The 24,619-nt window shown below is 42.2% G+C and overlaps 1 protein-coding gene across 1 annotated transcript; it reads left to right on the top strand.

The window, feature by feature from the left end:
- Positions 1-731: 731 nt before the first annotated feature.
- Positions 732-24,619, top strand: ferry3 (FERRY endosomal RAB5 effector complex subunit 3). Its single transcript, XM_020651103.3, has 14 exons — positions 732-887; positions 2,368-2,556; positions 4,903-5,048; positions 7,482-7,663; positions 9,170-9,269; positions 9,415-9,539; positions 11,195-11,301; positions 11,484-11,681; positions 12,293-12,421; positions 12,902-12,970; positions 14,212-14,414; positions 19,230-19,287; positions 19,931-19,998; positions 22,614-24,619. Exons 2-14 carry the CDS (start codon positions 2,376-2,378, stop codon positions 22,704-22,706), a joined length of 1,659 nt encoding a protein of 552 aa, XP_020506759.1. The 5' UTR covers positions 732-887; positions 2,368-2,375; the 3' UTR covers positions 22,707-24,619.

The following is a 24,619-nucleotide window of genomic DNA, read 5'->3' as shown; positions in this document are numbered from 1 at the left end:
ACTATATTGTTCATATTGCACTATATTATATTATATTATATTATATTATACTACATTATGTTATATAACTGCACTCTGCATTATTGTGGTAAAACACTGCCTCTCTTCTCTGCTGTTTACATTACTTGCTTCTATTTATCATACCAAGTCACTTTAATCATCACTTGTCACTTTATCTTGTCATTCTCTGCAAATACTGTCTCAATTCTCAATTCCCTGCATAGTTAACTTCATCATTCATTTTGTACTTGTATATACCCCCTGTTTTTATTTGTATTTTTATTCTGTTTAATGTGTATTTTGAGCTTACTTGTCTGTGCTGCTGCAACGCCCGAATTTCCCCTCTGGGAATCAATAAAGTATTATCCTATCCTATCCTATCCTAAATCATTGCACAGTAATACATTAATCTCATTTATCTTAAGCACACAAGATAATTATCTTGTTCGCACAAGTTATTATCTAACTTTTTGGGACTTCAGGGGCTCCGTATAATTTGTTGTAAACAAGCTGGAAAGATGAATTTCACTCAAAAGTCAACATCACCATAAACCTACCATCTTTGACCAGCAGGGGGAGCTACTACATAAGACAAACCCACGACGTTCAAACTGTAAGGTAAATTAAGCTTCATGATCTGCAGATTCGTCACTCAGTGTAGCTGCTTAATGCGTTAAGTCAATTAAAAAATGTATATACAATGTTTTATTCCACATGTATAAAGCTTTCAGAGACATAATGTATAATCTCAATTGACAACATGGCCACACACATCTGAGCCTCAGTGTGGCGAAAGTGGTTTTTACTGTCTCGATGCTTAAACTCTGAAGAAGAGTCAGCTGACTGACCCAAACAGTCTGCTGCATCAGGAAACACCATTCACACAGGTAAATTTGTACCTTTAAAAGACTGAATATGTTCATCATCTGCAGAAAAGAGCGATGACTCTGTGGGTCCACAGCAGAGGGATTATCTGTTAATGTTTTTATCTCAGCTCACAAATGTTAGCTCTGCTGCTAGGTAGCTAACGTGGAGCTACAGCTCTACATGTTAAAGGAGCAGGAGGTAAACTTAGCTTACACATTTTATTTTTCCTCAAATGTACACATAAACATGTATTTTTTTTAAACATTTAGATAATATTTGGCTTTTGCTTGTTATTTTAAAAGGGCATTTTTGAAGTTTTCGTGTAACTTATTGTTTACCTCATGTATTTGAAGATATAATGGTATAGAATAGAATAGAATAGAATAGAATAGAATAGAATAGAATTACTTTATTGATCCCAAACTGGGAAATTGTGGCGTTACAGCAGCAGGTTATCCAACACACAATATGAGCAAAAAAACACAACATTAGCAAATCTAAACACAATATAATATTAAATACAAGGTGAATAAGCACTAAGAATATCAAAACTAAGAATGGGAATATATACAACCAGGATTTAACTTACATTACTAGTCTTAAATATGAAAGATTAAATGTAAATGTGCAAAAACAGAGTTGTAAATGGACAGTATGGACATAAGTTAAAGTGCATGAGTGTAGACATATTATCAGCAGAAACTATATTATGGGTTGATGGTGGTCTACAGGCAAAGAGATGAACTTTCAATTCAGTTCAATACAAACAAACTGAGGCAAGAAACTAAACCCAAAAAAGGATTTCAATCCCAGTCAGCAAATCATTTTAAAACATTTTCTTAATACAGCTTGAAGGATATTAAGTTTGCAGCCACAAACATCTCACTCAAGTGTTTTAAAAACTTATGTTTTCCCACTTGTATCAACATTCTGGATAATGTTTCTTAAGGCTGCATGGGTTGTGCAATATCGTCATGGTGTTCTTATATGTTCTTATCTTTTCTCTTACTTATGTTGTGTTATATATGCAGATATTGTGACAATGTGGTTAATGTTCTTTTCTGTTTACATGTTGATTGTGTTTGTTTCTATTGTTTTTATTTATTGATTATACTGAGAAGGCAGCTGAGTGTTTGCAGTGCTTTGAGTCCAAGACAATTTCCCCCAAGGCGATAATAAAGTGTTATATTATCGCTTGCACCGCACCATCTCTCTCAATGCATTGTTACACACTACTTGTAGTCTCTTCATGCTTCCTTTCTAAAAGTTTGTCCACAGATACAGTTAAAAGCTCTTAAAAAATGTCTTCACTGCATCTCACGAATTAAACCTGGCTGCAAAGCTGTTTGCTTTTGCATACATCTTGCAGCTTTGCTTGTAAATATCGTCGTCATCATTGGTCGTTATTTTCTGTATTTCTGTAAAATGACCAAGATATTTGATTCTTTTAAAGACTTCATGATTATTGTTTGTCAATTTACTGTTTCACCTGTTTTCCAGCTGCAGCAATGAAGAAGAATAAAGGCAAAGCCAACCCTACGACCGGGAAGGAGTTTGTGTTTGAGTTCAAGGCAGGGAAACACAACTGTGTCCTCAAAGTGCCTCTGCAGTTTCCTGTTCAAGAGAACGTCAGTGACCTTCACGGACGTCTGATGCTGTTGCATAAAATCCCCTGCTACATAGAAAACGGTGAGGTTACTGCTCTTGGTGGAAGAAAATCTTTTCAAGGACGAATTACAGGACTGTTGTATTTGTTTTGTTGAACAGCTGGCAGGCGATTTGGACTATGTTCCTTTCCTTTCTGCTTTTCCTTTGCATCCCCTTCTCAGCTTTTGTAGCTGAGATCTACAGACCTTAACTGCAACCATAAACCAAACTTTATTAAAAAAAACAATTTACTGCGTAGCCTAAATTAAAGTGCATGATAGTGAAACGTATTGATCTGATTTGTAGCAGCCTGATCCCAATCATCACCCTCTGAACCCTCACAGACTTAAAGGTCATCAGGTCTGCAGTGTGTGAATGCATGTTAGTCAGGTATAAAAAATAAGTAATGGGACACACCACCATGACATCACACGTTGCCTAGAAACAAGATGCACTTTTAAGGCTTTGACACACAGAGGAGATCGTCGGCTGTCGGTCTTAATTGGACCGTCAGCGCTCCACACAGGTTCAATAAATCCCCTTGAGCATGCCGCTGTATTATTCATGCTTTCACCCATTAATGCGGTTTCTCCTTTTTTGTCTCCTCCGCCTCTTCTTTTCTTTTTCCACTAAAAGACCAAGGGTTGACGACGCCAGCGCCATTTTCAACTTTTTATCAGACATTATTCTACATTAATAGGCTACCTTTAATACGAGTGGTGCGAGACAGCGGTGAGAAAATGGTCTTCTCGCATCATAACAACGGACTATCGCCCCCTGCTGGCATGGAGACTTATTTCCTCTCATGCATGCACAGATCGTACGTGGTGGTTGGCCGTCGGCTGTAGTCTTTGCGGTGTGTCAGGGCCTTTAAACTATCAGTAAAAGCCCACCTCCATTATGTATTTTTATTTCTTTCATAACATAAATATTCATACTTTGTTCTTGTAGACTGAGAACACAAACAACTATTTAAACGTGCTATAAATAACCACAAAGGGAATAAAACTGGGTTACTGTCACTTTAACTTATTTTCTGTTTTTCCACCACGTCCATGCTTGCTTTGATTAAATGTAGTAATTTGTTTTCAAACTTTATTGAATACTGCTTCAATGTACAAATATCTGTTTACACTCGGTGAGGGGCTGGACCGTCACGTCCTTCACTTCACCTAGTTTGCAATGAATTCTGGGTAAGTCCTTCAGGAGAGAGTGCTGATTCCCGGAAACTGCTATTAGAAGTCCACGTCAGAGCCCTCACGTACTTGAGGATTTTTGTTTTTTTTGGGGAATTTTTATGCCTTTATTACAGAGACAGGGCAGTGGATAGAGTCAGAAATCAGAGAGACAGAGAGAGTGGGGAGTGACATGCAGCAAAGCAGCCCCTCTGTACCTTGGGCGTGCAAACTAACCACTAGGTCACCGGCATCCTGCACTTGATGATTTGACAGTGGGACAGCACTAAATACTCACACACTTATCTTGAACTCAAAGTCTGTGAGTGTGGTGCTTTGGATTCAGCCTGTACTGTTGAAGCTCCTAAAACTCTAGCCCTTACTTGTCTTTAAAATGAAATCATTTAATAATTAAAGTGTCAGAAGTCGTGGGTGTTTTCTGATAATATTTGTAAAGTATAATTTCTCAAAGACATATCTGCATTATCGTCCATCTAATAGTTTTGATATAAACTCCTGAAGCCACCAAAAGCAGTCATAGCGTTATGTTTATTATTATTAAAGTATTGTTGTTATTTTTGTACTCACTTCTCTGAAACAATCCCTCTAAAGTGTGAAAACCAAATTTGCACAGCTGGACAAGAAACACAAGACTCTGCTTATTTACAATGACTTTATATGTTTATATGGGCGGCAGTAGCTCAGTCTGTAGGGACTTGGGTTGGGAACCGTAGGGTCGCAGATTCAAGTCCTGATGGGGACCAAATATGGACGTTGGTCTGGTAGCTGGAGAGGTGCCAGATCACTTCCTGAGCACTGCCGAGGTGCCCATGAGCAAGGCACCAAACCCCCTCCCCACCACCAGCTGGGCAGCTCCGTCACTCTGACATCTCTCCCTTAGTGCATGTGCATAGGATCCTGTTTGTGCATGTGTGTATATACTTCAGCCTATGTGTGTGTTGCATGACTACAGAGTGTAAAAACTGAAATTTTCCTTGCAGGGATCAATAAAGTAAAGATCTATTAAAAAAAGTAAATTTCCACGTCTTCATGACAAAGAGGAGAGGATGTCAGTGTGCACGTTGTTAGTTTGAAACAGATGGAAAGGATCCAGCGTAGTGGTTTTTGTAATGTATTGTTTAGCTCGTGCAGAATCGAAACATACTTGAAATTACAGTTTTTCTCTCTCTCTTGTTTGCATCTCTTCATGCAGAGCTGAAACACTCGCTTTCTATCTTCATCGAGAAGGAGACCATCCTGGATTACGACAGAGAGGCAGAGCTGGCCCTGCAGAGACTTTCCACGGGGGAAGTAGATGTGAACCAGCTCACCAATGCATGGACCAGGTCTTATGTGGAGGTGAGAACGTAGAGTACAAATTTTTGGGGGGTTTTATTGAATTATACTAATGTCACCATGATCTGCTGTAGTGTCAGCAGCGGTGGAGGCAGTGTTGTCGGTGTTCGGCTTCGGCGGCTGCTCTGTCCATTTGTGGATATCTATGATCCATTTCATCAATTATGACAACTCTATGCAAACGTAGTCTGCAGAGAATTACTTATTTAACCCTGCTGCTGCACGCATTTTGCAAATTACGTGCAGGTCAGGTCACATGCACCTGTCATGACTATCAGACCCTTTATCAACGGGATCTGACCCACTGTTGCCAATTTGAACCTTTGTTTACTCCATTTAATTGAGAGTTCAGACATTTGGAATGAGGGCGCAATCCATCCTTTTGCACTCTCATAGAACCGGACCATCATCATGATTCAATTTTATTGAATCCAGCAGTTGCTATGTCAGATTTCTTTCTTGCCAGCTGTCTCAATGTTTTTTTTTAGACTTTTGGTGCTCAACCTGATTGTTTATCTACCCCTCCATACAGGGCTACAGGGTTTCTGAACTGTCCTTGAATGCGCCCGCCTACTTTGGTGCAGCCATTGATCATTTAAGTAACTTAAACAGAAGTGGCGCAGTGCATCTGCAGATTGATTATTAATGAGTTCTTGAGAGAGAAAAAAGGATCCCATTACACGAGGCCGCATGCTGTGCTTAATGTCTTCTCATTGCACTTGGTTACACTTTGATGCGTTTTCTCCCAGAGGTCCAATATTTGGCGGCGGGTGCATAAATTTGAGAATAGAGTCATCAGTTTTGAGATCATGGGTCAATAAAAACAAACAAATGAAATGAAGCGTAGTCTTCAAAACCGGCACATCTAAGTGTTACTTATTCATGCTTAAAGAAGGGCAACACGATCATTTGGTTTTACACTTTAATGTTCATGGCTTTAATCTCCGCTGCCACCAGTGCGGGCAGCATTTATAAAAAGACGAGGCCTGCTTCTGCCCTTGTTGTGAAGCCGGCTGCGCTCAGACACGTAGGAGCGGCTGCTTGTTAACTATTTACTGCAGTCACACAGAAATACACATGGACGCCTTCCAGTGTCCATCGTGTTTGTGGTCTGAAGATTCCTGCGCCCGTATAAATAGAGGGGGGTTCACATTCTCAACACTGTTCTGTTGCTTTTCTAATTATGGAAATGGGACATTGACCACAGCGGTTAATTGAGCACCCCAAACTGTGCTGATGTTACATTTTGTCTGGAAAAACAGAAAATGTAGTTTCCACTGTTTTTTACTGAAGTCAGCATCTTGTGGTCACTCCGTTTATCACCCACATGTGATAAGTTGTGAACAGTTCAGCGATCCTGCATGCTTTGACGAACGCTGCAGTATGAAGAGAAAACAGCCGTACAAACCGAACATTCATAAAAACCACTTATTAAGACACAACAAACATATTTTGATCTGATTGAATTCACTTAAATCCAGAGATCTGGTCGACTTCAAAACCAGTCGAATCATGTTCAGAGTAAAACATCAACAGTTACCCAAAAAGAGTACATTACATCTCAATAAAACACATGCATGACTTTACATGAATCAGATAACAACACAGAGAACACGACAGCTACTTTACTGACTTTGTGTCTTATTCTGAGTCATGTTAGTCAGATACAGACAGAACACTCTGAGATTTCTCCATAATGAAGGCGGTCCACTTTGTGTAGCCGTGCCTGTGCTCGTGCATGAACTGTACCGTGCCTAAGCACACAGTACCTCTTCCAAGCTTGCTTAAGGGCCAAGGAAGTGTACCGTGCTTGAGCACAGATCTGAACACTCACACTCGTCAAACGAACTGGACTTTAGGGGTGAACTGTGCTTGGGCACGCGACAGATTGCAGAGTGTGATTGCGCCCTTTTTCTGAAGTTGCTCCCGCTGCTGCCTCAGCTGCGTGTAAATGTGTATGAATGGATTAGTTACTTCTGATGGTGTCTTTACACAGCAGCTTCTACCATCAGTGTGTGAATGTGTAGGTGTGACCTGCAGTATTAAAGCGCTTTGAGTCGTCAGAAGACTAGAAAACTTTACAAGCTTAAGTCCATTTATCATATGAGTTATTTATTTAATGTTGTTTTTTCATTCTATTACTTTGCTAGTTATCTGTATTCTTTGGTGTTATTTTGGCCTCAATTAATGAAGCTTCAAAGAGACAAATGAGAGAAAACTAGATACTTTTTCTTCATCTTAACCCTTCTCAAACAAATACTTTAATGGGTTCTTTACAGAAAGTTTGCTCTTATTGCTATTAGTTTTTCCCCCCACATATCTAATGAATGTTTAAATAAATGACGTCCCTCCCTGGCGACACGTTTTATTATGTTAAAGTTAATATCCGTCTCTCTCTTGTTTGTCCCCCCTCCCCACCACCCCGTTCCATCACAGACTACACTGGAGCACGCTCGACCCGAGGAGCCGAGCTGGGATGAGGACTTTGCAGACGTTTACCACGAGCTGATCCACTCTCCTGCCTCGGACACACTTCTAAACCTGGAGCACAACTACTTTGTTAGCATCTCTGAGCTCATCAGTGAGAGAGACATGGAGATTAAGAAGCTGCAGGAGAGGTTGGTGTCGAACCGGGATCTTTGAACTTCCAGCTCGTACTGTATCGGAGTTCTTTGGCAACATAAAGTCAATATATTGTTACATTGAACCTCTGCTCCCTATTATACTCACAGCTGCTTTTTGCAGAACAAGTTTCATATGGATACAATACACCTATCCCATCTTAATTTATTTATGTTAAGATTTATTTTTGGGCTGTTTTGCCCTCATTACAGTGGATAAGGTAGTAAATCAGGGAGAGAGAGTGGGAACTGACATGGAGGAAAGGAGCTGCATGTGAGATTCAAACCTGGGCCTGGTTGCTTGGAGGACTATAGCCTCGTAAATGCGGCATGACCAAACCCCTACACCATCTGCGCCCTAAAACTTATTGATTTGAGTAATAAAGATAAAAATATAACGCTGTGTGGGTTTTGTTTCAGACTATAAATGCATCAAACTAAATTCTTCCTCAAAGTGGCTGACACTTTTAGAGACAATATCAGTCTGTGCAAAATTGTTCTCCAATTCACTTTGCAGACGCTTTTATCTAAAGCGACGCACATCAGAGAGTAAGTACAACAGAAGGATCTAAAGAGGAGGAAACAACGTCAGGAAGGGTAAAGGAACAGCTTTAAAGGTCACATTCTCCTCTTCAACCATTGTAAACAAGTCTCAGAGCTCCTCAAAACATGTGTGTGAAGTTTCTTGTTCTAAATCCACTCTGATCCTGTATTTGATCATGTCTATAAACCCCTCTATTTCAGCCCTGATCAGAACAGGCTGTTTCTGTTTCTGCAGCTTTAAATATGTAAATGAGCTGTATCTGACCACGCCCCCTCTCTGGAAGGGCTTGGGTGGCTCGGGCTTTTTCGCTCCATGTCCTATTGTTTATGGTGAGAAGGCAGACTCAAAGGGCAGAACAAACACCTAGCTGTGGGAGTGTCACCCACCTGGGGGGAGGGGTTACTGCCCTTTGTGATGTCATGAAGGGAAAATCTCCAAATGGCCTGTTTGAGCACACATTTTCTGAAAAGTGGAGCAGGCAAAAGACAGAGAGGATGGGCTTTTCTCATCATTGGGGGATTTGTAGACAGACTATGGACACATGTTAATGTTAGAGAAACATGGTGAAGTGGATTTTACAGAATATGTGACTTTTAAGTGCGATCGTACACAGATGCTGACAGGCACAGCACTTAAAAAAAAAAAGATAATTAAAGTTAATAAATCATAAACAACAACAACGATAGCTGTTTTTGAGAGTTCTAATCCGCAAAATTGTGATTCTCATCCATACATGATTTTAATTTACAGCTTATAAAAACAACTACACAGAAAACAAAAGTGACAAACGCACCAGAGTTAGTTTTAACTCAAGTCTCTTGCAAAGATATATCCCTCAGCTGCCACGACTATAGGTGACTGAAATAACAACATACATCTCTGTTCATGAGCTCTCTTTGTGATGCTGTAGTTCCTCCATTCTGTTAAATCCATAAATACTGAATGTTTTTGTCTTGCAGGCAAGCCTCAGAAATGGACAAAGTAATGCACGAGCTGGGGAACACTTTGAGTGACCATGACGTCAACACTGTTGCCTCTCAACACTTTGATGCTCAGCAGGTAAAGACGAGGCTGGGGTTCTCTCTCTCTCTCTGTATTGATGTTGGAGTCAGGTGTACCTTTATCACAGTACGGATATCATCAGATTACTCCAGCCAGTTGTTGACAAAATATTGTTTTTCTCTGTGTTTTTGTCGTCAAACAGGTGTTGGAGAACAAATGGGCGAGCGAGCTGAAGCAAGTAACCGGCATTCAGAAGCAGGAGTATCAGGAGTGGGTCATCAAACTGCACCAGGACCTACAGAAGTCCAACAACAGCAGCAAAATTAAGTGAGTTTGACAGTACAGCATGTGCTTGTGTGCACACTCTAACGGTCTGTAAACATGTATACTGAAGTGTACGTAGTGTACGTAGTGTACTTGCTTAACTTTTTACGGCACGGTAAAGCCAAAACAGTTGATCCAACACAATTCACAATTCTTGTGTTTGGTTGCTCCACATTACAGCACAAAAGAAAGTAAAACTAAAGAGCATCAAAAGAGAAAAACAAAAAACACAATTTATTATAAAGTATGAAGTGGAAGAGTGAAAAGGTAAGTAACAGAGTAAGAAGAAAACAACAGTATTCACAGTTGAGACACAGACCCAGGCTCAGTTAATGCAAGCTCTTGCGTTCCCCCCAGAAAGAAAAATTTGAATGACAGGGGTCGTGAGTTTGGGAACTAACAAAACACTTCACTTGTTACATAAGGGTATCAAATAAGTGGGCCTTGGGTTTCATCGCTGCAGTGGTTTTAAGGCACCTCCACAAGGCTGTTTTGGACGCCCCTCGGTTTGCCAGATATGAGAGCAGTTATCAGGTCAAACCAACAGGTGTTGCAGTGATGGAAGCGGTCAAGAGAAGTGGTTCAGATAGAAGCGACTGTACCCGACCTAAAAAGCCTCTGCATGTTTCTAATAAGCTCCACGAGCAGAAACGTGCTCAAACTAGGATCAATATTGGAGATGTTTTTGAAAAATGGAGAGAGGTTAGAACACAGAAAGGTTTACTGACCGATGCAGAGCTGGATAAACATTGAAGCTTCAGTGTCCACTACATGGTGACCTGCGTGAGCATCGACTCTAGAGAGGAGGGGGCGGGGGGACATAGCTCTCTACAATGTTTAGAATTTAGACTACAGTACCCATTTTAAACACTAGGGGTCAGAGTTACATATTGCTCCTTTAAATGTCATATTAGGAGAAATCCTGCTTGAGGACAAGCGGAACCGTTAACAGGATGTCAACATTTGCACTCCTGCAGAAGATCTCATCCCGAAACACGATGTGCATGCTGCTCGTTCTTTGAACTTCAGGCTCCATTTACATGAAAACTAGAGGAATTACACAAGGTCAAAAACTCATCTCAGTTTGACTGATGTCTGGCTTTGCAGCATTAGTTATGACGGGCACTCTGGGATAATAAGTAGGGGTAAAATCTAGTAGGGGTTTACAGTAATGAGGTCTCACAGAGTCGTGGTTTAAATTAGATTTTTACTCCACTCTGCTGCATAGATTGGATATCCCATCAACACGCAGAGACTAGCTTGAGCGTGTGTGCGGAGAGCTTCTCAGAAAGTGTGCTGACTCTGTATGAGTTTGTCTTAATGATGAATATCATTATTATTATGTGTGGGACGATCTTCATCAGCACTTTGTGCACTTTGTAAAGCTGCAGTGAACACACGATCCAGGTTAACTTTGTGATTCCTTTGAAAACATTTTGTCTTATTTCCTGTAAGTAAAGTTTTGAAATAATAATAATATGGGTGATGGGAGAAGAAATTCCTCTTTTTTACATTGTTTATGTTCAGTTATGTCTCACAGGTAGTGAACATGTTTCATATTCTGGGCTGTGCATCTCTTCAGGTTCTCTCAGGTCTTCTCTTAAACTCTTTAAAGCGACATCAAAATATCAACTTTTGTTTGCATGGTTGTGTTACAGTGAGGAGATCAAGGTGCAGCCCAGTCAGCTGTCGGAGGTGGCAGATCCGGGGGCGAGGATGTTTGAGGAGCAGCCTCAGCTGGAGGAGAGTTTCACCATTCACTTAGGTGCTTGAAGTTTAACCTGCTTTCTTAGTTTCTGCTGGTCCACGACATGTCAGATACCATGATCGTAAAAAGCAGATTTATTGTGCAGGAATCTAAGTACAGAATAATGTATACTTCTGATTTATGCATGCATCATTTGATTCACCTCATAAATATAATGTGTGTGCGTATTTCTTGCTCAGGAGCACAGCTGAAGACGATGCACAACCTCCGTCTGGTGCGGGCAGACGTGCTGGACTTCTGTAAGCACCGGTGGCACGGCAGCGGTGGAGTGAAGCTGAGGCGGCTGCAGACGGCCCTCTCTCTCTACTCGTCCTCACTCTGTGGTCAGGTGTTGTTGGTCGACAACAGAGTCAACTCCTACAGTGGCATCAAGAGAGGTCAGGGGTCACGATTAGGAAAACCTGTGGTGGTTGTGCTTTGTGAAAAGTGGGGGTTGTGTGCGAGGCCCCCTTCTGGATGGTCAACATATTTACATTCCTCTTAAGCTGCCTTTAGTTTTTGCCTAGTCATGACTCAATCTCATTATCTCGCACCTTTACTGTGAGCGTAACACTTTTTAAACATCTGTAACTGATAAGCAACTAAGTTAGGTTAAGGCACATTTATTTACAGAGCACTGTTCATACATCATGCAACTCAAAGTGCTTACACAGTCAAAAAAAACAAAAAACTTTTAGAACATTTGATTTTTGATTTTGATTTTTTGATATCCTTTATTAATCCTTGAGGGAAATATTGAGGAAATAAGACATTTAAACACACTCAGATCAAAGAGGGTACAGAGGGTCTGCTGTCATGTTGTTGGCTAAATCCAGTGTGTACTAGACTCTGTCAGGTGAGAAATACTGCACATTGGTTTCCCAGTTACCTAAAGTTGAACAACCATTTCCAGTTTAATTTTATTTTGTAAGGACAGGCTGGATATTCAATCAAACTTTTCCTGCATCGTGTCATAATCATGTAATTCTTTGTGTGTGTTAACCACCAGACTTTGCAACTGTAGCAAAGGAGTGCACGGACTTCCACTTTCACTGTCTGGAGGAGCAGCTGGAGGAGGTGCAGCAGGTGGTGCTGTATGCACGAGCCCAGCGGAGCCACAAACAGAAGGAGCAACCCGGTAAGTCTTCTCGCTTGTCATTGGCTGCAGTCACAGAATAAGAAAGACAAAAGGAGGACAGGTGCCACCAAGGCTGCCATGAATCTCTTCCAGAGGTATCGCTAATGAGCTTTACATACATGTCACTGGAAATAATATTTGTAGACATCCAGGCTTGCTATTTTAACCAGCTATGCATTTAAAAAAATGCTTAACTAACACTTTCATACATGGCATGTTCAGCAGTGTCACGGTGAAACAAAGCGTCGGGTCATACAAGCTCTTGTACAGTCTTAAAGTTGTTCTTTATATCTCTTACTTTTGTTTTGCAGGACCAGAAAGATGAACATGTTTTTTACTCTCACACTAAACAATGACAAGACTAAACAGAAATAAACGTGACCTGTCGTTGGAGTAGTGCTGCTCTCTTCTAGCTTTTGATCAAACTTCTGAACACTGAAAACACTCACTGATTGTGTTGTTCAATTCTGTACTTTGCAGAGGTGCCAAGGAATGGAGGTGATGACAAGAGCAAAAATGTTGAAAGAAATCCGTCCAACATCTTACCAGGTAATGATTATCAACATGTATTTCCACACTGACTCCTCCTCCTGCTCTGTGAGGACTTTTCAGCTGGTTATGAAACAGACTGAAGTGGTAATGATAGCTCCACATGATCTACAAAAACAAACGGGACCGTCAGCAACAAGATTGATTATTTTAATATTGTGAGTTTTTAATGTCTGTAACCGCTGCTGACAGATCGGTTTCAGACGAGGAGTTTAACAGCTAACTATCAATTTCAGAATAGTTTTTTATTGTTTGGGGGGGCTTTTTGCCTTTATTTTGATAGGACATTGGATAGAGTAGGAAATTGGTAGAGAGAGTGGGAAATTACATGCGAGAAAGGAGCCACAGTTCGGAATTGAACCCGGGTCAGCTGCATGGAGGACCATAGCGTCCGTACATCAGGACTATAAATATCACAGAAAAATTATCATCTTGTGTTTAGGGGGCGTGTCTCTAGTTTAGATCATAACACCGGGAAGGTTGTGGTTGTAACTAGGGGGGGCAAACCAATCTACAAATCAGTTAAGGTTATTCGTTGTTTTACCTTCTAAACACAGTACTGACATTAGAAAGACGCCTGTCAGTGGTGGTCTTAACCGGTCTTGATTACAAGTACTACAACACTACCCTGTAGTCATGGTGATGTAAAAGAAGGACACTGCTGCATCTTTGAATCTCTAATTTCACTTTAACAAACTCTCAGACAGCTCAGCTGATGAGTCCAAAGTAATGTCCACCTTATGACATCACACATTGACCTTATGACATCACACATTGACCTTTGTTACCGTTCCTTTGAGCTGCTTGATGTCAGTGTGTGATTCCTAACCACTTCCTGTTTCTGTGCTTAACTTCATGTCCTACCCTTCCATCTACCAGAAGCTCCAAAATAAAACGGTTGAATTCAAATAGCAAGTACTCTCAGCTTAAGACAGTACAAACATTTCAAAATAAAAGCCTAACAACTTTTATTTTTAAATGCAAAATAATGGAATTTCAAATGTTATTAATCATGATTAACTATTGAAAATTAAGCAACTAATCACAATTACACTTTTGAATGTTTGACAGTCCTAATTTTAAACTATTAAATTGATATACAAGCCTACATGAGACAATAGTGCTGTCATGGAGCTCCTCACATTAACTTAAACTAACCAGAAAGTACATAAGCTGCATTTTTTTCTTCCAATATCAAACTCTAACTAATCGTCTTCTACCTGCTGTGTCTCTTCTTAAAGGTGAGTTTTACATCTCACGGCACTCCAACCTGTCAGAGTGCCACGTTGTCTTCCACCTGTGTGTGGACGATAATGTGCGCTCAGGGAACATCACGGCTCGGGACCCGGCCATCATGGGTCTGAGAAACATCCTGAAGGTGTGCTGCACGCACGACATCACCACCGTCACTGTGCCTCTGCTGCTGGTCCACGACATGTCGGAGGTAAGGACACCTGAGATGAGAAATTAGTGCAGAGCAGTTCATCCCAATGTCATCATGAAACATATTGTATAAGTCTGAATTAATCGCAACAGACAGGAAAAACAATAACGCAATAAAAATAGTTATTTTCTACTCAGCATGTGTACATCTTACTTATTAGAGGGAGGGCTGAGTATAATGGCCATCGCAGCTTATTGACAGCAGATTAATGAGTTTTAAATTAGTGGTGAAAAAAAAGCTTCAGGATTCACCTCCCAGGTGATATCATACTAATGCAAACTTAACCACACCAATGGAAAATGTGAAAAATGTCCCCCTCAGTGTCTGGATAGGATTCAATGTTGCTCAATGACAATCTCAACTGGACGGACTGAGCTCTACATTCAATCCAGGAATCCTCTTAGCGTAATCTTTTCTGTGTTTTTGACTTTGACGTTTGTGTTAAGCCTCAGAGTTTGTTCTTGTTTGTGTGTGTGTGGAAGGTGATGAAACTCTGCTGACGTCACAAGTTTCCGTGACCATTTCTTCCCTTTCATTCATCCCCCCGTCTGAACGCTCGGCATACTCAGCTGTGGTCTGGCCCCCCGGCTACAACTGAACATGTCCCAGGTTTTGAAAAACCGACAGGCCGAAGTAGAGAGTCGTGAACTTTTCTGTTGACTTAATACCTCTGTGTGTGTGTGTGTGTGTGTGTGTGTGTGTGTGTGTGTGTGTGTGTGTGTGTGTGTGTGTGTGTGTGTGTGTGTGTGTGTGTGTGTGTGTGTGTGTGTGTGTGTGTGTGTGTGTGTGTGTGTGTGTGTGTGTGTGTGTGTGTGTGTGTGTGTGTGTGTGTGTGTGGGGCGGCTCTCCTGTGCTCATACAGCAGGGCGACAGCAACAGAGATGGCTTTGAGTGACCCATGAAGTGAATCACACAGAGAGGTGGATTTATTATTCTTTAAATTAGATTTTAAATTTAATTTGGTTGGATGAAATAAATAATGGGATTTGGATTTTCTGACTGAGTAGAAATTAAAAACCTAATAAACTCTGAATCCCATTAAGATGAAAAGTCAAGTCTCCACAGGCCTCAGCCGGGGGTTCACTCGTGCCACAACATGCCCGCTGCTATTTATTCTCCTCCTGTCTAATCAAGACTCTTTGTTTGTACAACCAAAGACTTCTGAAGGCTTGCGAACCAGAGGGAATTTAATTGATAGCTTCTGGTTTCACATCCAAACTCTTCATCTGTCATCTTTTTTTCTTCTCCGACTTGTTTGCCATTCAGAGGCCGTGTCCGCCATGTTTGTATAAGCCTCTTCTTGTGTTTTGGCTCGGAGAGGCACAGACATAGTTTGTCTACATGAAGTGCAGACTGCAATATAAATAAAACAGGGCTGTGGCTTTTATTCTTGTTTTCTTTTTTCTTGTTAACTTTGAGTTTGAGAAAAAAACGATCCCGGACATAGCGTGACTTTGTGCTCCAAAACGCCAAAAAAACATGTTATTAGGTTTGAGGGCTAGAAAATTAAAACCTCTGTGAATCTTTTTAGACAGACAATTACCAAAACACAAGAATGACATAATAGCACAACTTTGGTGTCCTATTATGCAAGCTCCACACTGGTACCAGCTTCAGCTCCAGCTCCAGCTCCACACTGGTACCAGCTTCAGCTCCAGCTCCAGCTCCACACTGGTACCAGCTTCAGCTTCAGCTCCCAGCTCCACACTGGTACCAGCCTCAGCTCCAGCTCCACACTGGTACCAGCTTCAGCTCCAGCTCCAGCTCCACACTGGTACCAGCTTCAGCTTCAGCTCCCAGCTCCACACTGGTACCAGCCTTAGCTCCAGCTCCACACTGGTACCAGCTTCAGCTCCCAGCTCCACACTGGTACCAGCTTCAGCTCCAGCTCCACACTGGTACCAGCTTCAGCTCCCAGCTCCACACTGGTACCAGCTTCAGCTCCAGCTCCACACTGGTACCAGCTTCAGCTCCCAGCTCCACACTGGTACCAGCCTTAGCTCTAGCTCCACACTGGTACCAGCTTCAGCTCCCAGCTCCACACTGGTACCAGCTTCAGCTCCAGCTCCAGCTCCACACTGGTACCAGCTTCAGCTTCAGCTCCCAGCTCCACACTGGTACCAGCCTCAGCTCCAGCTCCACACTGGTACCAGCTTCAGCTCCAGCTCCAGCTCCACACTGGTACCAGCTTCAGCTCCAGCTCCAGCTCCACACTGGTACCAGCTTCAGCTTCAGCTCCCAGCTCCACACTGGTACCAGCCTTAGCTCCAGCTCCACACTGGTACCAGCTTCAGCTCCCAGCTCCACACTGGTACCAGCTTCAGCTCCAGCTCCACACTGGTACCAGCTTCAGCTCCCAGCTCCACACTGGTACCAGCTTCAGCTCCAGCTCCACACTGGTACCAGCTTCAGCTCCCAGCTCCACACTGGTACCAGCCTTAGCTCTAGCTCCACACTGGTACCAGCTTCAGCTCCCAGCTCCACACTGGTACCAGCTTCAGCTCCAGCTCCACACTGGTACCAGCTTCAGCTCCAGCTCCACACTGGTACCAGCTTCAGCTCCCAGCTCCACACTGGTACCAGCTTCAGCTCCCAGTTCCACACTGGTACCAGCTTCAGCTCCCAGCTCCACACTGGTACCAGCTTCAGCTCCCAGCTCCACACTGGTACCAGCTTCAGCTCCCAGTTCCACACTGGTACCAGCCTCAGCTCCAGCTCCACATTGGTACCAGCTTCAGCTCCAGCTCCACACTGGTACCAGCTTCAGCTTCCAGTTCCACACTGGTACCAGCTTCAGCTCCCAGCTCCACACTGGTACCAGCTTCAGCTCCCAGCTCCACACTGGTACCAGCTTCAGCTCCCAGTTCCATACTGGTACCAGCTTCAGCTCCCAGCTCCATACTGGTACCAGCTTCAGCTCCCAGTTCCACACTGGTACCAGCCTCAGCTCCAGCTCCACACTGGTACCAGCTTCAGCTCCCAGCTCCACACTGGTACCAGCTTCAGCTCCCAGCTCCACACTGGTACCAGCCTCAGCCATACAGAAACAACTCTCGGGTGTGCTGTCCTTTTGTTGATGCATCACAGAGCAGTTGCTAAAGCCTGTGCAGGTTATCTTGGGGCGAGGTTAAAATGGGCCTCGATGACACCCCTTGACTTCATGGATTGGGTTTGTTGACTTGTGGGTGAAAGGTTGCGTGTGTGTTTCTGTGTGTGTAGAGAGAGAGAGTATATTATTCCTGTTTTAATGACCTTACACTGGCTACCCATTGCTTTTAAGAAAATTGTGCATCCGATTTTAGTTTCCAAAAAACAGTAAATGACCCAATATTTGGTGCAGAGGACTTCTATTTTTTTGGCTGTGGTATCCAAACAGGTATTGATATAGCGAAGTAGGGACTTCAGATGTTTAAATTAGAATTCAATGGACTCCTTCTCTCAGGCAGAATCCAAAGAAAGTACAGGAGCACAGAAATGACTTAAGTGCAAAGGACTAACGTTTCAGCGCACTGCTTTTGACTTTGAGGAACTCACAGTGCATGGAAACATTAGTCCTTTGCACCGATAAAGGGTATGAAATAAGGGTCATACTCCAAGACTTTGTCCCCCATCAGTCCACGGACTACTTCACAGAGCGGCAATGTCAACAGGATAGATTGACTAAGTGTTTATATAGAGGGGGTATGACAATAATAGGGCTTTCACACTTGCAGAAAACTCCTGATATTTGTCGGAGGAGCTGAAAGCAAACAGCTGAATTTTTCGTACGGACTTCACCCAGAGGCACTTTCATGTATACACTCCTCAAAATATCTAGATAATTTCTAGGGTGTATGCATGCGACCACTACGATCTCCGTGCACGTAATTAACCGGCTGTGTTACTGTTTCTGTTCTCCAGTATGTTATTCTCCGCTCTTTTGTGGATGTTGAAATTCCCCTGGACAACACATAGCATTGATATGTGTGGCAAATATTCTTGTTATAGCATCGTGTAGCGGACTCTGTTGCTTCGTCTGCTTCTTCCTCGTTGTTTTTTTACACCACGTCTTACCTCAGGAAATCCCCCGCCCCCCCTCCTGTCTGGCAGGGATAGTCTCCTGCTGTGAGGAGCATATGTGAACGGCTAGGTCAAGAGAATATCAGGAGCAGTCCTCCTGAAATTATCTAGATTTTCTAAATTATCTATTTTCAGGAGATGGCACTTTGCTTTGCTTCATTTTTATTTTCAGCACTTTGCATTACAGTGCATTACAAATAAAAAATTAAAATGTATTATTATTATTATTATTCTGTGTCTGTAGCTTTAAACGTAAATGAGCTGTGTCTGACCACGCCCCCTCTCTGGAAGGGCTTGGGTTGCGCCATATCCTATTGTTTACGGTGAGAAGGCAGACTCAGAGGGCAGAACAAACACCTAGCTGTGGGAGTGTCACCCACCTGGGGGAGGGGTTACTGCCCTTCGTGATCTCATGAAGGGAAAATCACCAAACAGCCTGTTTGAGCACACATTTTCTGAAAAGTGGAGCAGGCAAAAGACGGAGAGGATGGACTTTTCTCATCATTTAGGGGGTTTGTCAACAGACTAGAGACACATATTAGAGATAGAGAAACAAGGGGAAGTGTATTTAGCATAATGTGTGACCTTTACATTTATTTTCTATAAGTCAAAGCAGACTATCACCCACATATCATGACCTTGTTCTTGAATGTCCAGTTCAGCAGAATCCACTTTGTGCTGATAAATGTCCAATCTGATCATGTGTCAAGATGGATTTGCTGCAGTGTCCTTATCTTTCTCGTCTTCTCTTTGCAGGAGATGACCATACCGTGGTGTCTTAAGAGAGCCGAGCTGGTTTTCAAATGTGTCAAAGGTGAGATTAATTTGAACTTTTTTTTTTTAATCTTTAGACATTTTCTGTTTTGACCATTATGAAACGAAGGGCAGGTGTGCTTGAAGCGTCACCCTGGTGAGCCCTGCATTGTGCGAGTCGTCTTCTTCTTTGTTTTAAGTGATTTATTTGCTCGACTCTGCAGCTGCCCTATTTAGTTTGGATGTGCATGTTTTCTCGACCGTTGTACTGTTTTAGCCATTATTCCACTACAGCATGTGCTCACATTGTTATTTTTCTACTGGATTATTTATTTAAAAAATAATGTTCTTGCTGCTTCTTCTGACATCCCCTGCCGTCTTTCATGAACTCTCTGTTCTCCAAGCATTGAACATTTTGATCGTGCAATGAAAATACATTTTTAAGATGAGGTTTGCAGTAATTCCAGGGGAGTCATATCAAAGTTTAGATCTGTTTTAAATGTGAAATATCAGGACACATGGTAAATGGACTTGAGCTTGTTTAGCACTTTTTTAGTCCTCTGACTTCTCAACGCTCTTGTAGAACTGGGCCTCATTTTTTTACCCTGTGCAGCACTCGCCTCATTCTATTCAAGATATATATCGATATTGATCATTTAAAAAAATGTGAGTGTATGACATTTTCATTTTGTGTTTTTTTGCAGGCTTCATGATGGAGATGGCCTCATGGGACGGAGGTATTTCACGCACAGTCCAGTTTCTAGTGCCAAAGGTGAGAACAGAGTGTACTCCTCCACATACTTTTGGTTTCACAACATTCAGTGAAGGCGACACACACTGTTTCTTTGAGTAATTGCTCGCCAGCAAAGCTCTATGCTAACAAAAAAAAAGTATGCTTAAGGCTTCCCTTGTACATAAGCTCACAAAGAAACACCTGGCCGTGCAGTACACACCTTTGAGAGCAGGCAGAGGGGAGAAAAGCCGACCATAAATCATAAGAGCTTTCTGTTCTCTTGACCAATGTTTACACTGCTGTGATAAAGAAAGAGAGCTCCATGTTATTATGTGTTAAGCAGCAGGATTAACATGAAATCCTTCAACATTAAATCTTAATTTAGGTTTTTAACTTATGTCTTTATAAGTATTGTACATTTGTCAAACTCCAGATGTGCTTAGCTAGTCAGGAAACATTCAGGTTCAGCTTTAAGGAAACGGTTTTCAGAGGACTGTGAGCTGAGTGCAGGATGTAATATCACTTATTTGATTTGGGGTTTAGCTGCATCTTGTGTGTCTGTGGCGCTTGTGGTTTGTCAGGACAGCAGCAGAGCCCAATGAACGGTGTCGTGTTGACAGGTTAAGATGATAAAACGAGCCGCTTCAAAGGACTCCCGGCTGCATCGGCTTCCTGTCAGCTACATGCTCAGACACCATTTAAAATAGCACTTCTGAAACAACATTGTAGTCTACTCGTCAAAGAGACACGGTGGCTAAATATACTCGCTGTGTTTGTGTGCCCGTGTTTCAGCTTAAACATTAACACTTAACATTCTTATTTGACGGTTGGCGATGCTCGGAGTGACACGCTATGCTCTCCTGTTTAAGTCACAGCTGCCGGGGTTCACATCCTTTCAGCATCTCGACTGCTGTTCCCTCGAGGGGGGGTAAAAAAAAAAAACACCCTGTGATGTTGAACTGAAGGGCGCCACAGGAGCTGTTCACACTTCCACTGTACACAAACACGCCATGAGTATTTATGTTTTCATGAGCACACATTCAGCTGGATTTATAAAAATGTTTAACTTGTCTTTTTACCATTGTCAGACAGTGTGTACTCACACTGATTTACTTTTTACATCGGTGCTGCACACATCTCACTCCATAAAGGTCTACTACAAAGTGTGTTTAACATACTCAGGCTTTCATGAGCCCTATTCATACTGCTGTTTCAAGCCGCCATATTTACACCGTTGTGAGGTGTAATCTTCAATCTGAATGTTGTGGGGCACTGGTGGCGCTGTGGTTAGTGCACTCACCCCGTGTGTGGAGGCTGTGGCCCTTGCGGGGGGCGGCCCGGGTTCGAGTCTGGTCTGTTGCTCCTTTCCCACATGTCATTCCCCACTCTCTCTCTCCCTGATTTCCAGCTCTATCCACTGTCCTGTCTCTCCTTTAAAGGCAGAAAAAAGCCCAAAAATAAATCTTTAAAAAAAAAAAAAAAATCTGAATGGTGTGGAGACGAAGTGACCCCCTCCTCTGTATCATCTTTGGAGGTAGTAAGAGAGGCGTTACAGTTTCAGCGGTGCCATGGGGGAGCACAGCACTGTGTATGTGTGTATGTCTGACTGTGTGTGTATGTGGAGCTCCCGCTGTGCCATGTTTCCAAGTCAATGTGAATTCACAGACGGGGACACCGATATTACACCAGCGCAGAATCAATATGAATGTACAAAGACGTCATGACGGCTAAGCTTAGTTACGGCACTTTAGCGAAAAAGCAGTCCTGAAAATGGCTTCTGAGTAACAGCCTGAAGCTCCGGTTAAAGATGACGATATCACTTGAAGAGACAGCAGCTGAAATGAACCGTTTCAGGCCGAGGCTGAAATGAGGGATTTTACCGACACCAGTATCAGATAAATGAGGAGGTTTTTTTGAGCTACACAGCCTGCAACGCTCCTCGATAGGTGTCTCAGACCGAAATCATTAAAGGTGAAAGTGAGATTAATAGATCTCCTTTAAACTTGAACAATTGAAGTCAAATGAATGTATTGATTTAATACAGGATGATACGTCGGCCTTTAATCAAATTTAATATCTGTATTTTTGTTGTAAAGCCAGATGTGTAAACCAGACTTAACAGGCTATTAGGACTGAACATAAAAATGAATGATTCTTAAAATGCTTTTCCCTTTCTTTTACTCTTTGAATGATTTGCGTGTATTTGACATGTGGAAGTTCCTGGCTCCATTCTTTGGCATTTCTTCATTAATTACAATTCAGAAGTGTAAGCTGAGGATGTACACTGCCATCAGTCTGAACAAAGCCGCGTACCGACCAGGAGGTTAGATAGATAGATACTTTATTGATCCTGAGGGAAATTCAAAGCATCCAGTAGCAGGTTACAAGACGTACATGACATGAAACATTTGTCACAAATTAAACCACAAAACCGACGCCCCCCCTCCCATACATATATATTAACCCGAAAAAAAGATTTAAAGAATACCCCTAGATGACTTATACAAGAAAAAATAGACTTGTACAAGAAATTAGTTTTTAGAGAAAGTCTTTGACCTTTGGCTCTCAACAGGCTCTCTCCCTCTCTTCTCCCTTTGTGGTACCCTCACCATGTCTTTCACTAATAAAGGCTCTCCCTCTCTTTTTACTGACAGAGTATCTCAGAGGAGATGTTTTACCAGCTGAGCAACATGCTGCCTCAGATCTTCCGCGTCTCCTCCACCCTGACTCTCACCTCCAAGAACTGATGAAAGACAATGCTCCACGTTCAATCATGCTTATTTACAAAGCCGTAAGAAGTTGTGATTCTTGTTTTTTTGTAATTTGGGATCTCTGAATGAACAGATTTGCTGAAGCAGCACACGCGCTCCATTCATGTGAACAAAGTATTGTGGCATTAAACACTTACAATAGAAGGGACATGGTTGAGCTTAGCTTTTTTTGTGCAGCTACACAAGTTGAACAGTCTGTAAATGTCTCTTTCTGGAGGCGGAGTGCATTCAGTGGTTCACCAAAGCAGCTGCTGCAATTATCATTTGAATCCTCCAGGGTGCTGTTATGGTGACAGAGTTTTATGACATCACAGCTTCATCCAGCAGTGCAGCAAGTATTCAAGTGTTCAGGGGCGTGTCCAGACTTTTTAAAACTTGGGGGGGCCCACCTGGGGCACTGACTTATGCCGGGGTGGCATGACGTTTGTGGGCACACTCACGCAAATGAATTAAATTTTTTAACCCTTTCTATCCCCACAAATGATTTGTACTTGTAAGTAACACAATTTGGCAACAGATAAGTGAGTCAAAAACAAAGATGTATGTGCAAAGTCAGCATTTAAAGTACTTAGAAATTTACATGAACACACTTGTACAATGTCTTAAGGCCCCGACACATCAAGGTAGATCATCGGCCGTCGGTCCCAGATGGATCCTCGGTGAGCCGTCTTCGCCCTAGTTTTTCTGTCTGGCTCCATGGCTACCTGTTTTTTTTGGTCGATTCCATATGTTGGGAAGAGCCAAGTGCTTATTTCCAACTGAAAGTACAACCCTTAATCTGTTAAAACAACCAGAATTGTTGATTTGAACTTAAGTCCCGCCTCTGATTAGGAAAATATCCAATCATAGATTTAGATTCTGGGGCGGCACCCCTCTGGACACGCCCCTGCTATAAAGCTGCAATATTTAACCGTGTGCATGTTCAAGCTACAGCGTAACAGAAAACATGTTGTTTTAGAAGTTTGAACTCGCAGGTACGGAGTGAAAATGTAATCAACCGAGCAGATGAAGTTAATGGAAAAACACAGTTTTTTGTTTATTGACGAGACAGAGCTGGTTGGAACCAAGCGAACAGATGTGACCTAACAAACCTCAATCTAATGACATTATTCAATAGCAGAGTTAGCAACCGCGCTGATTGTGACATTTCTGTGTGTGTTTTCACCACACAGAAACGCACAAATCAATTTATCCGCACATGGATTTCAGAAGACATCTCGTCTCAGCTTTGAAGTCATGTTTTTGTGTTTCAGTATGAGGTCCCTGTCAATCAAACACTTCATCTATTAATGAATTATGAGTCAGATATCACACTTCAGCTGTAGTAGAACATGAAGCTGTGTGAACTTTAAGGACATGGCGTCTTATTTGAGGAGCTGATGTGTCCTTAAAAGAGTCGACTCTTTTACACCTGAAGCCTGAGGGTGTTACTGCCGGGATGAGCGATGTGCCCGTGTTTTAATGCTGCATTGCAGTGAGTTGTAGTGAGGACCACTCTTTGTGTGTGTGTGTGTGTGTGTGTGTGTGGTCACTCCCCTCTACCTCTGTAACAGCAGATGGCACTGTTTTTAAAGACAAAGATGTGAAAAGAAGGACCACACACACACACACACACACACACACTTACACACTCCTCTTATCAGAAGAGATACAGTTCACTGCCTGCATCAATGAGTTTGACAAAATATATAAATATTTAAATAACCTCCACACTGATCATGTCAGGGGAAGGTGTTGTGAAAAGTTCAGCCTCAATGTTCTTGTATCTGAAATGTAATTCAAACATTTGTTAAATGTGTCGACTAATCGAGCCAGATGTTCCAGTGTCTTCTGTTTATTTATTTCTGTACATGTTTACATTTTATGTTTTAATAAAAACACTGATTACA

Source organism: Labrus bergylta, chromosome 7, assembly GCF_963930695.1.
Source record: "Labrus bergylta chromosome 7, fLabBer1.1, whole genome shotgun sequence".
NCBI classification, from domain to species: domain Eukaryota; kingdom Metazoa; phylum Chordata; class Actinopteri; order Labriformes; family Labridae; genus Labrus; species Labrus bergylta.
The sequence above is the reverse complement of the archived record's forward strand: the minus strand, read 5'-3'. Positions and strand labels throughout refer to the sequence as shown.

Bases quoted from the DNA above. Each gene is read 5' to 3' on its own strand.
- ferry3 (XM_020651103.3), top strand. From the start codon at position 2,376: ATGAAGAAGAATAAAGGCAAAGCCAACCCTACGACCGGGAAGGAGTTT. The intron at 5,049-7,481 runs GTGAGAACGTAG...GTTCCATCACAG, and splicing joins GGACCAGGTCTTATGTGGAG to ACTACACTGGAGCACGCTCG. The intron at 14,415-19,229 runs GTAAGGACACCT...TTCTCTTTGCAG, and splicing joins TGGTCCACGACATGTCGGAG to GAGATGACCATACCGTGGTG.